At 44.1% G+C, this 12,584-nt stretch overlaps 1 protein-coding gene across 2 annotated transcripts in view; it reads right to left on the bottom strand.

The window, feature by feature from the left end:
- MYO5B (myosin VB) overlaps nt 1-12,584 on the bottom strand; it is a 353,322-nt gene that overhangs the window by 210,179 nt on the left and 130,559 nt on the right. For both annotated transcript variants that reach the window (XM_059039745.2, XM_059039744.2), the window contains exon 2: nt 10,219-10,329. In XM_059039745.2, coding sequence (XP_058895728.1) covers nt 10,219-10,329 — 111 coding nt within the window. The remainder of the gene's footprint in view (nt 1-10,218; nt 10,330-12,584) is intronic.

The following is a 12,584-nucleotide window of genomic DNA, read 5'->3' as shown; positions in this document are numbered from 1 at the left end:
ATTCTATACAAGTCTTTCAGTGCTCTCTCCTGTCCCACTTTTAGAGGGACTTGTACTACCAGATATTAAGGTATATTATTAAAGCTACTATGGCATTGGTTTAAATTAAAGTACTGTGGTAATGGTGTTAAAATAGACAGATAAATGAAACATAATAGTAGGTCCAGAAATGAATGCAAGCAAATATGGGTAATTTATTCATGATGACATTAAAATAGCAAATAAATGTTAAGAGGGATTTTTCAGTAGTGGTAGATAAACTTGCAGCCATTTAGGAGAAAGAAATTGAGTCCATGTTCTATTCTCCCTCATATTAAAATAAATTTTAGATGAAAAAAATAAAAATTAAATGAAAAAATAAAACCAATAATAAAATGTGGGCATATCTTCATAAAAGCTTTGAAAGGAAGTACCTTTAAGGGGTGAGACAAAAGCCAGAACAATGTAGGGAAATATTCATTAACTTGACTATAATCTAAAACTTTAAAACCATCATAAAACACACCATATGCAGGGTAAATTGAGAGAAGGGAACAGTTATTCTGCATTATTTAATAGAATATTCTTAACATCCAAAGAGTTGTAAGAAATCAAAAAGAAAACCAATACCCTCACAGAAAATTGTGCACAGAATACAAGTCACAAAATAAGAACTACAAATGGATGATATGTGAAAAACTATTCAACTTCACCCTTAACAAAAGAGATGCAAATAAAAGATTATTAGCACCACTATCCATCAGCTAAGCAAAAGTACATAAAAACTGACACCCAGGACGGGTGTGGGCAAAAAGTGTTCAGACTGATTTAACTTTTCTGGAGGGCAGGTGGCAACACCTTGTCAGAATTTTTCATAAATATATTCTTCCTTGGCCCCAGGAGACAATCTTACAAATGAGCAAATGTATCAACTCCCAAAGCTGTAAATACAGAAGTAAAGCACAACACAGACCAATATTTACGGGTCAGGCAGCTACCCACAGCGTTCTGCGGCATCTAACAAAAGGCATGTTACAGAATGAAACCTATAATAGGATTCCATTTATTTAAAACTGTATATTAAAGTCTGACTGGAATAATATCCCAACAAAATATCGATGGTTACCTGTGTTAGTGAGGTTTTCTTTTGTACAGTTTCCTGTTGTTGGGATTTTTTAAATATTAATCAAGGCTCTTTTCTTTCTGTGAAAAAGCTCTTTTATTCTTATCAAACTTACTTCATACAGGAGACCAGCAAACAACTATCATGAAGATGCAGATAAAATTTCCAAAAGGTGGGAAACAAGGGGGAAATGGAGACTGTTGCTCTAGAATTGCTCCCTCACCCCCTTCATCTCCAGCAGAGTGGGTGGTATCACTGGGACTCTAACCAGACGTTCCTCCCTGAGCCCTCTGAAAGACTTCCCAATGCGGATGGCCCCCTGCCCAGCAGGAGCGCGTCCACTCTGGTCTCCTGCATGGCTCTCCCCTGTGGCCGCCTCCCTGGTAAGCAGCACAGAGACGGCCAGGTGCAGAACCACAGAGCTCCCCAAGACAACCCCTCATTTTTCAGATCAGAAAGCTGGGACCTGAGCCTGCTACCTTTAAACCCTGAGGCAGAAATGCTGGCATTCCATATTTTCTCAGATGAATCTCCCCTCAAAAGATTCTCCCCCAAGCGTGTGGAGGGAAAGGCATAGGCAGTTTTGTGAAAACATGGTCCAAAAATAAGCCAATGGTATTGGTTACGGTAAAATTGATAAGGAATAAAAATGCCCAGAGCAGCAGCAAAGAAGTGAGAGCTGCAAGCTCAGCATTCTAAAACTATAGACTTCTGGGGTTGTGTATATCCAGGGCGAGGGAGGGAGGAAATGAGAGCCTTAAGAACACATTGTTTTCTCTTACAGTTATTTGATTCTAACAGCGCTGCTAGGGCTGAACACTTATGGTTAATATGGTTTTATTTGAAATTAAAGGGTTTATGACACAATCAGAGACATTGAACTTTCTGCACAAAAGACTTCACTACATAATAACTGGGCCTTTGGAGGTAAAGAGGAGGCTGAATGTTAACACCCTTCACAAAATTAATGCTTGGTCACACCTGGAGTGGACCTTCTCCTCTCCAAGGCCAGGAGCTGGGGGTCTCCAATTGGTCACCATCTAGCAAATGATACTGGACAACACTTGAGAGTACAGAGGGTGGCATAAGGTAGAGGATTGGTCTAGACCTGCACTTGCCAATAGATGGTTATTTAAATTGAATTCATTAAAGTTAAATATGATTAAAACTTCAGTTTCTCATGCTAGCCACATTTCAAGAGCCCACTAGCCACATGTGGCTAGTGGCTGCCATACTGGACAATACAGATAGAGAACATCCCACTGTAGTACAATGTTCTCTTGGAGAGTGTTGGTCTAGATTGCTCTAAACTCAGTAGATCTGTGATTCTATAATGCTTAGTAGGTGCTTAAAAATACCAGTTGAATGAAATGTTTGATCTTTTCATGACCTCTCCCATACCTCAACTCATGTCCATGTTACATGGTACCACAGCAAGAGAACATAATCATAAAAACATCTTCAAATGACAAATCCCAACACAAAGATTTGGAGCTACTAGTCAGCATATATGGTAGAGTAGGAGAAACAAGTTTTCTTTATCTACCCATAGAAGCAGAAGATCTAGAGAAAAGATAAGCTGGTAAAAATAGAGTTAACAGGGGCTTCCCTGGTGGCGCAGTGGTTGAGAGTCCACCTGCCGATGCAGGGGACATGGGTTCATGCCCCGGTCCGGAAAGATCTCACATGCCGCGGAGCGGCTGGGCCCGTGAGCCATGGCCGCTGAGCCTGCGCGTCCGGAGCCTGTGCTCTGCAACGGAGAGGCCACAACAGTGAGAGGCCCGCGTACCCCCCCCAAAAAAAAATAGAGTTAACAGCAGGCAAGCAGTTGGTGCTGACCCTGAGGTGCCACATGGCTCACAGAAATGGAGACCGACTAGGAGTTAAACCCTGTATTCAAGTCCTGGCTGACAACTAAAGCAGTGGCTCTCAACCCTTCCTGCACCTTGGAATCCCATGAGGAGCTTGCAAAAAGATACTATGTTGTGTCCCATCCCCAAACTCTGATTTAAGAAGTCTGGCTGTGCTGGAGCTTTGCAAAAATTTTTTAGCTCCTCAGGGGTTTCTATCACGCAGCCAAACTTCAGAACCACTAAACTTAATTGCTCTGAGGTGTTGAGTCATCCATCACTTCATTTCCACAGACAACAGCTTCCCTAATTGTAAGATGGGAGGACCGGTCCCAACAATCTTTAAGGGCCCTTCCAACTTTATTAGTCTAAAATACTCAGGTCAGTGGATGTGGGTGTGCTCTCTTCTGTGTTCTCTTTCTGAGCTATCCTCCTGGAAAATAGGAGACCTCAAAGCTTGAATCCACTTACACTTACTGTAATAGCAAGTGTGTGGCTCCAAGTTCATTTAACACATACTAAAAGTCCAGTTTACATTATGTCCTAAACGAATACAAAAAAACATTCACTTAATGAATGCTCTGCTGTGTCTTAGTCTGTGATAGTTGTGTTTCAATCTTACAGCTGCATCTTCTCCAGTCTCCAAAAAGATCATGCTTCTTAAAAAGAACCTTCTTATTCTTCGCCTCATATCACTTTGCCCAGGCCTAAGCACAGGCATGCAATTACTTGAAAAATAAAATACTCTGTGATTCATGTGAACTTCTTAGTTAGGAAGGATCATTTAGGTTATGAAGAAATAATAAATTAACCCTGAAATCTCAGTGGCTCAGTATCACAAAGGTTTCTCTCTCATTCATGCTAGGTACTCAAGGCTGGATGGGATGGAAGCTCTGCTCCACAAGGTCAACCAGAGATTAACACGTGGCCTCCACCATCACCAGGCAGACGAAGAAGACAGCATGGCAAACTCCCACAGGCTCTTCTATGCTTCTGCCTGGAAGTGATAGACAGGAATTCTACCTAGAGCTCTCTGGACAGAAGTAATCATGGGGTCCCACATGACCTGCAAGGGGGCTGAGAACCATGGTAGAACGTTTGCATGACACCTCTACCAGGGTACGCATTCCTGCTTTAGTAAGTCAGCAAGAAACTCCGAGGTAGCTTCCCAAGGGGGCTTCAAAAAAGTGTGCAGTGTTGGGGAGTGAAGACACAGGGAGCAGTGGGGTAGAGTCAAGCACCTTACAATGTTTCTAATGGATTTCTAAAGATTCTTGGCCTTGAACTTTTCATATTCTAAAGCCTATATTTGTATATGTATTACATTCATTACAAGTTAGACTGAAAGCTCCACAAAGGTACAGATGTACCATTTTCACAGCTGTATAACCAGACCCTGGTATATAATAATTGCTCAATAATAACTGTTTCTAATGAATGAATGGTGGTGCAAGTAATTAAAGGAAAAAAACCATAAATGAAAATAGGCAATTAAGAAGTTTAAATTATAAACAAAATTACAGCAGCATAAAAATGTGAAGTCAAAAATAATCTTTTGATTTCAATTTATTTTGGGGAAAACAATTTACACATTCTGTTAGAATACGGAGTTATAAAAGTTTAGCTTTTAACATGGTGTCTTTCAGCAATGGCGAGTCCAGGACCATTTCCTCTACAGGCTTAAACCAGGGTTTCTCAACTCTGGCACTGTTTTCATTTAGGACTGATAGTTGTTTCTTTGGGGGAGGGTCCTCTTAACAACATCCCTGCTCTCCACCTATCACTAGATGCCAATGGCAGACCTCCCTCCTCAGTCATGACAACCAAAAATGTATCCAGACATTGCCAAATGTCCCTTGGGGGCAAATATCACTGCTTCACCAACCTCTAAGCAGAAGCAGCCAGGAAAAATGTCCTAACTGATGGAAAAGATCATGAATACAGCAGGGGAAGAGGTCAATGATAATAACTAAGTAACAGAGATCCATCTGGAGATGGATGGTAGTGATGATTGCACAACTATGTAAATGTACTTAATGCCACTGGACTGTACTCTTAGAAATGGTGAAGACGGTAAACTTTATGTTACGTGTATTTTACAATATATTAATTAAAAATAATACCACTGTAGACAAGATAACTAATTGTATTGGTAACAATATTACCAATAGATATTTATATGCAATGTGCTATTTTATAACTTTAAGGAAACTTTTTTTGCATATGTACAATATAAATATTGTCTTCCATATTATCCTTGCCATCCAATCAACAAAGTGTAATACTGTCTCAAGGGTGTATTACTGAGCAATTGAGAACAAAACAAAGATAAAGATAAAAAGTATTAGATGATGGGCTTCCCTGGTGGTGCAGTGGTTGAGAATCCGCCTGCCGATGCAGGGGACACGGGTTCGTGACCCGGTCCGGGAAGATCCCACATGCCGCGGAGCGGCTGGGCCCGTGAGCCATGGCCGCTGAGCCTGTGCTCCGCAACGGGAGAGGCCACAACAGTGAAAGGCCCGCGTACCACAAAAAAACAAACAAACAAACAAAAAGTATTTGATGACCCATAACCAATATGAAAGTAAGAAAGAACAGAAAAACAAAAAGAAAAAAGAAATAATCAAAGTCACATACACTAAGAGGCTTTACTGGTACCAGAGAAGTATTACCAAATATTCTTAGCTCTTTGGTTTTGCCAGATGTACATGCAGCTGGCACTTAATCCGCACGGGGTTTATGTGAGCTCTGTGAGCACTCTCAAGGTATGTGGTCTGAGTACACCAATGTGCAAGGACAACAGTCCTAGCTCTTCTGTGAGTCTGTCGCTTCTTAACTTGAAGAACCATGTTTGCTCTTTCCTCGCTATAATACCCTGATATGTTTGGTACCATCCTTAGACCTGGGCAAGAGGGGCCCTTCCCTGGACCATGCATCTTAAAGGGCTCCAACATCACAAATGCAAAATATAACCTTATTAAAGAACACATGGTACCTCTGTCACCTGGGATCAGCGTTCAGTGCTGACACAGTGAGATCTGCAACCCTCAACATACACTCTTGTGACGAACGCTGTCAGGGCCCAGGGAAATGCTTCTGCACACCTCTTGCCCTGTGTCCTTGAAATAAGACATATGTGTCCAGGCACCTTGAAGGGTGGTGGGCTATAACATCACCAATGTCAGAGACAGACACTGCTTTGGAGCGTGGGGAGGCACTGGGCAGCAAAGACGTTTAGATGAAAGGAAAGACAAATTAGCTTGTTAATCCTTCCTTCCAGATAGCACAAATGCAAAAAAACATTCTCACATAATGAAACACTGGTTCCCAGTTGGGCCGAATATCCAGTGCCTTGCTTCTCTGCACATTCTAATTGTGGTTTCAGAGGTGCTCACAAATTAGTACAGTATTTGCAACCACTGCCAACCTGGCTTATGAGGAACACTCTGCAGTACTGAACAAGTCACATTCCTCTTAAATTTGTTTATATGTAGGTACAGACGTGACATGTCCAACGCAAGGTAGCAGTTCTTTATACTGGCAGCTAGATGGAGACCGAATAGTAGAGATTCAAGTACTTTCTTTTTAATATATTAAATGCTTTATTTTTTCAAGAATCAGAAATGTCAGATTTACCTAAATAATTCTGATAAAATATGCTTTTAATATTTAAACAGACATAGGCTACATCCCCATTCTTGCCCTGGCCCCAGAAACATTAGCAGGCTTGGATATGCAGAGACACAGATAGAGCACGTTGCTCTTCTTACAGCTCACATCTCCCCATCTTCCTCTCGCTCATGAACACTGCCAGGGCCTTGCACACAGGGAGTACTCGCCCTGGACATGGGATACAAACTTGTTTGGAAAAACAGAATTTAAACGCAAAACCATGGAAACGGGGAGAGTTTTCCCTGCCAGTAGAGGGCAGGAGCTGAGCAGTTTGTAAAGGAAGTGGGGGCAACTGAGAGAAGGTCTGACAGGCAGAGCTCCACGCCACACAAAGAATTAGGTAGCTGCATTTATCACCAAGGTCTGCATACACTGAGGTGCTTTACCCAGTCTGTACAGGTTACTGTGCTAAGGGTTGGCACACCTAGATACCTTGCACCCTTCACAGCCGTGGGGAGAAAAAGAGAAGACACGATGCTTTTCCCCCAAGAAGTTTCACATCTTCTCATTGGCTTAAACAGAAAACATCTTATATTGGGCTGAAACAATCCAGACACAAAAGGACAAGTATTATATGATTCCACTTCTCTGAGGTACCTAGAAGAATCCAACTCAGAGACAAAGGTCAACAGGGATTACCAGGGGCTGCAGGGAAAGGGGGAAATAGGGAGTTAGTATTCAATGGGTACAGACTTTCAGTTTTGCAAGATGAAAAGAGCTCTGGAGATGGATAGTGGTGATGGTTGCACAACAATGAATAAGTGTTTCATACCACTGAACTGTGCACTTAAAAACGGTTGACACGGTAAATTTTATGTTTTGTATATTTTACCCAAATAAATAAACAAATAAATAAGAAGAAGCAAGCAAAGCAACAGGGGAAAAGAAACATCTTTAGAGGAACACTGGGGGGGGGGGGGGGCTGACCACCTTGAACAAAGCAGAGCACACAGGTTACTTACTGCTAAGGTAGAAGCCATAGGTTAAGAGCTTTATTGTTTGAGAAGAGAACTAGTTTATTTTCAACCTTTGCTGATACAGTTAAACCCACACTACTGGACTTCAGAGGGAGGGGCAGAAGGTGGGGAAAGAGACTCCGGGGTGGATTTTTCAGCCAACCTGGTACATCAAGGATGCTTTTAGTTAAAGAGGAGATTCTTCAAACATTCAGAGTCTAGCCATCCAACTTCTGTTCTCCTGCCTCTGGTCCACAGCTCAGCTGAGTCGCTCCTGATGACAACTCAGAGCCAGCAGTGGACAAACCACAGCCCACGAGCGACCTGGACAGAGTCCGATGCTCAGAGCCCATTATTTCTCCAGAACTGCTAACCTCCAGCCCCAGCCATCTCTTCTGATTACAGCTGATGGCCGTGTAGCAGGGAAGGAGGCAGGAGAGGGGTGCTGGGCAGCCGCCAGGATTAGTCACGCAGGGCAGAACTCATTCTCCACTGGGGAGGCAAGCATCTGCTCTGTTTTAGCAACACAGCAGACCCTCCCTCCATACAACTCTTAAAAAAAACACCCACCCACTTTTACAAGATCAACTGAAATGAAATCTGCTGGAGTGGAAGATACACCATTCACGTGGGTGAACTAATTTTATTTTGTTTTGGGCGTGGGGTGGAAAGTTATTCAACATGGTAAACGTGATTCCATCTGTTGGGAATTTTGTTTCTCACCTCAAAACCAAGAGGAGGCTGGAAGGGGAGGTGAGCACACCTTAGTGTAAACAACTTTTAACAAACTAACCAACTCACTGTCCCAGGTTTCCCAAGGGATGTGCTCAAAGTTGACACAAAACAGAAGTTAGGAGGGGGAAGACGTTCAACCTTCCTACTAACCAATGTGTTAATCACCAACCACTGTTAAGTACATGTGAGCAAAGCATTAAGACAAGGTCCATTTCTCAAGCAGGTCATTACTACCTAGAAAGACAGGACCAAAGAGCTTGGAAGAAGGAAAAACAGTAAGACAGTAAATGATCAAAGGCTAAGTGATGGGGGACAAACTTTCAGTGCTCCCGCAGTTCACAGAGAGGCAATAATCACTCCAGGCCAGGCCTGCTCTGCAGCCTCTCAAACCTGACCCAACCCAAAGCCAAATCTTGATTTTTTTGGCCACCTGGTTCAAAGCCTGTCCATCTCCCAGTCCCCCCTACTGTAAACCCTGCATGCACGACCTGCAAGCTCAGCCTCAGGCTGTCCCGTCTGTCCCCTTCTGCAGTGGCTTCCAGGTGCACTGGACTCCCTTCCACACTCTCAAAGGGGACACACTGAGGCCTCAGGGCTTTGGCGCACAACTCCTGCCGGGGACGCTCCCCTCGGCCCACCCGGGCCTGAGTCTTCAATGCTGGCTCCTTTCCACAGCCCCTCCCCGGACACCCTCACCTCAGCTCCCGCCTCACTTTCCTCCTGTACCTTGTCTACTGCTTCTGTGCCTACTGCAGCCTGCTTAGGCTCTTTCTCGTATTTCTGTGTTCACGTTCACTGAGCCCTCCAGCACTGAGCTCCCACAAGTGGCAGGGCCACAACCGATCACCCATAAACCCCCATGACCAGCACAGTGCAAGCCTTCAAATATTTGTGAAATGCACAAATCACAGGGAAGGGTAGTGACAAAAGGCTCATGAAAAGGGAACCTGAATCAGATCTTCTAGAAAGAATACAATTTCCTGGTTACTACCTTGTTTTCCTTTTGAGCGAAACCACCTGAAAATCAACTAATGAAAAAACTCTCGGAGCTTCCCTGGTGGCGCGGTGGTTAAGAATCTGCCTGCCAATGCAGGGGACACAGGTTTGAGCCCTGATCCGGGCAGATCCCACATGCCGCGGAGCAACTAAGCCCATGCGTGGCAGCTACTGAAGCCCATGCACCTAGAGCCCGTGCTCTGCAACAAGAGAAGCTACCACGATGAGAAGCCCGCGCACCGCAACGAAGAATAGCTCTCGCTTGCCTCAACTAGAGAAAGCCTGCACGCAGCAACGAAGACCCAACGCAGCCAAAAAGAAAAAAAATCTCACTGGAGCAAATAACATGTAATGAGTGCTTACGTGCCAGGCACAACTCTAAGTACATGCTACATAGTAACTCACTTTATTCTAAGGAGCTCCCTAGACAAACTATCACCCCCATGTCACAGATGAAGTAATAGGCACAGAAAAATTGCTAACTTGCTCAAGGGCACAAAGCTAGCAAGGGCCAAGCCAGGATCCCAACCCAGGCAGGCTGAGTCCACAGCTGGTACTCCAACCACTGTACCAGGCACTGGCTCTTATGGTAAGTGGCTCCCCCTCACCTCCCACTGAGCCTCAACCCCACGGAGGGAAGCCTCCTGTGCCCTCCACTCCACGGAGAAGATTCTTGCCTCAGTCACCCGCCAACTCTCAGCTGCTAACACCTATGGGCACTTGTTTGTAATGGGCCATCCGTTCAGCAGCTTCATGGTTTAAACTTTCACATATATTACCATCAACAGCAACAAAACGGATGCCAGGGGCTCAGAAGCTCCAACGTGCAGGACATGCTCTAGCCACAATGTAGCATCCAGCCCTGCTCAGGAGAGCTCTGCACTCCCACCCCCAGCACTGCACTCACAGTTTCATCTTCCAGTCGGAGCTGGAGGCTCTTCTCACCCTCCTTGTAGTCCTTGGTTAATTCAGCCGAGCGCCACACTTCATCGGGGTCAGGGATCCAGACCCTTGTGTACTGAAAGATTAAAAGAGAAGAAACTTAGATGCTAAGATAAGCTTTCAGGTATGCTCTCTATGAGGGGTCCTCAGGAGAACTTTTAAAGTCATCTGCACACATTTCCCTCCCTTCTCATTTCAAGATACAAGGTGATCCAATACCATGACAAGAGACAACTCACAGGATTGGTTAGAGAGGACTCCTTCTAGATCCTAAGAGAATGTCACAGATCAGTGAAATTTGAATTCTACCAGGGGAATGCCAAGCCTAGATTTGGTTATATCCAGAGTTTTACACCATTATCTCAAAAGGTGGTACAAAATTGCAATGTCAGAGGGAGTGTCTAGTGTGCTGCAAACAAAGATTAAGACAACACATGAAAAACCCAACAAGACAATGTAGCAAGTCTTCAGAGCTTGGGAATCTCTGCTTTGATATTCTGCATTCAGGGTCAAAGCCATTTTCCTGCAGAAGTGAAAGAAAGTGGTCAGCAAATTGAAACTGTGTTAATATATTCCTGAGTTGTCAGCAATCTCAACTTAGTGGTGCATTCTTTAAGCCACAAACATGACCACAGATCTCATGCATTCTTCCCCAACCACCATCCGGATTGAGCATCCGCAAGGTCATTAAGCTGGCCAAATCCTGGCAGGGAAGAACGCAGCCCTCGGGGAGTGGGAGGCACTGTCAATGTCACTTGCGCACTCTCGGCCCTGACTGCACATTAGAATCACCTGGGAGCCTTGAAAAGACCAAGTCGGGGTTCACCTCAGACCCACGCAGCATTTGAGGTGACATGAAAGCTCCCAGGTGAGTGTAACGTGCAGCCAGGGAGAACCACGGGTCTGATGCACCAAACGGCAGCATCTACCAGTGGCTGTCCCTCTCCGCACCACGCTCCTTACCTCTGTCAGACACATTTTCCCAGTATTTGTCTCATAGGTGTTCGAATTTCCACAGGGCCTATTTGCTTGAGAAGCTGTCTGTGTACATGTGCACATACCCTCCCATTATATATATATATATTTTTTTTAATTTTTATATATAATTATATTTGTATATTTATGTATAATCATATATATATATATATATATATAAAATGCCACAGAATACTTTTAGCAAAATTAATACTCCTGAAATTAATAGTTCTTAAGACCAGAGGCCAGCCAGAATGTGTGCTTGGGTCAGCATAACCCACCTCCCCTGTGGAGGGACAGCAAAGCACAGGCCCTGTGGCCAGTCAGTTGCCGACTTGATTTTGGTCCTGCTTTTTTACAGCATTTTGCTCCACGTGATCACTGGCCTTTTTTTGTTGTTGTTGTTTCACTTTATTTATTTATTTATTTATTTATTTATTTTTAACATCTTTATTGGAGTATAACTGTTTTACAATAGTGTGTTAGTTTCTCCTTTACATCAAAGTGAATCAGTTATACATATACATATGTTCCCATATCTCTTCCCTCTTGCATCACCCTCTCTCCCACCCTCCCTATCCCACCCCTCTAGGTGGTCACAAAGCACAGAGGTGATCTCCCTGTGCTATGCGGCAGCTTCCCACTAGCTATCGGTTTTACATTTTTTAAAAGCAAGGCCCGGCCCCTGCTACACTTGTCTCTAATTCAGGATCGAGGAGTGAAAGTCATGAGGCAAGAGATTCAGAACACTGATTAATGGGAAAGCAAACCACCACCAACTTGCATCGCTGATACCCCAGCTCAGGGTACAAAGCCAAAGTCGTTTGTTTTTAGTTTTACAATCAATCAAGTTCACAGGATTGTCTCTCTGCCTCTGAGCCTGCACTACAGCAAGGTATTCCTGTATCTTTAGAGGAAGATACTCTAGAGCTTTATAGTATCTGAGTGCTATCGAGTAATACATGAAGAATGTTTGGAGATATCTCCAGAGAAAACTGAGAGTTTCAACATTTCTCTCCCTTCAGGTGTTCTAACTTACCTCCTCTACCATTTAAGCCCACCATCCATCCAGCTGTGGGGACTTTTAAGCTCCTGTCCCCCAGCTTCAAGTGAGTGACTTTCCTTAGCCTCGCTACACTTCCTGTCCCTGAGTTAGGCCACCGGGACTCCCCTCCAGTCAGAGGGAGGACAGCGCACCCAAGAAGCTCTATTCAAAGCCAAGCCTCCACTCAGTGTAAAGTGGTGTCAGGAAAGGCTCAAGGTAACAGAGTGACAAACAGCAGAAGAAGGGGGAAATGCCGATAGGAAGCGAGTGGAGGTGGTGATGTGTGGACATCGTCAAGCTGCATGATGTAC

This window comes from Kogia breviceps, chromosome 15 (genome assembly GCF_026419965.1).
Source record: "Kogia breviceps isolate mKogBre1 chromosome 15, mKogBre1 haplotype 1, whole genome shotgun sequence".
Lineage (NCBI taxonomy): Eukaryota > Metazoa > Chordata > Mammalia > Artiodactyla > Physeteridae > Kogia > Kogia breviceps.
This window is presented reverse-complemented; position numbering and strand designations above follow the sequence as displayed.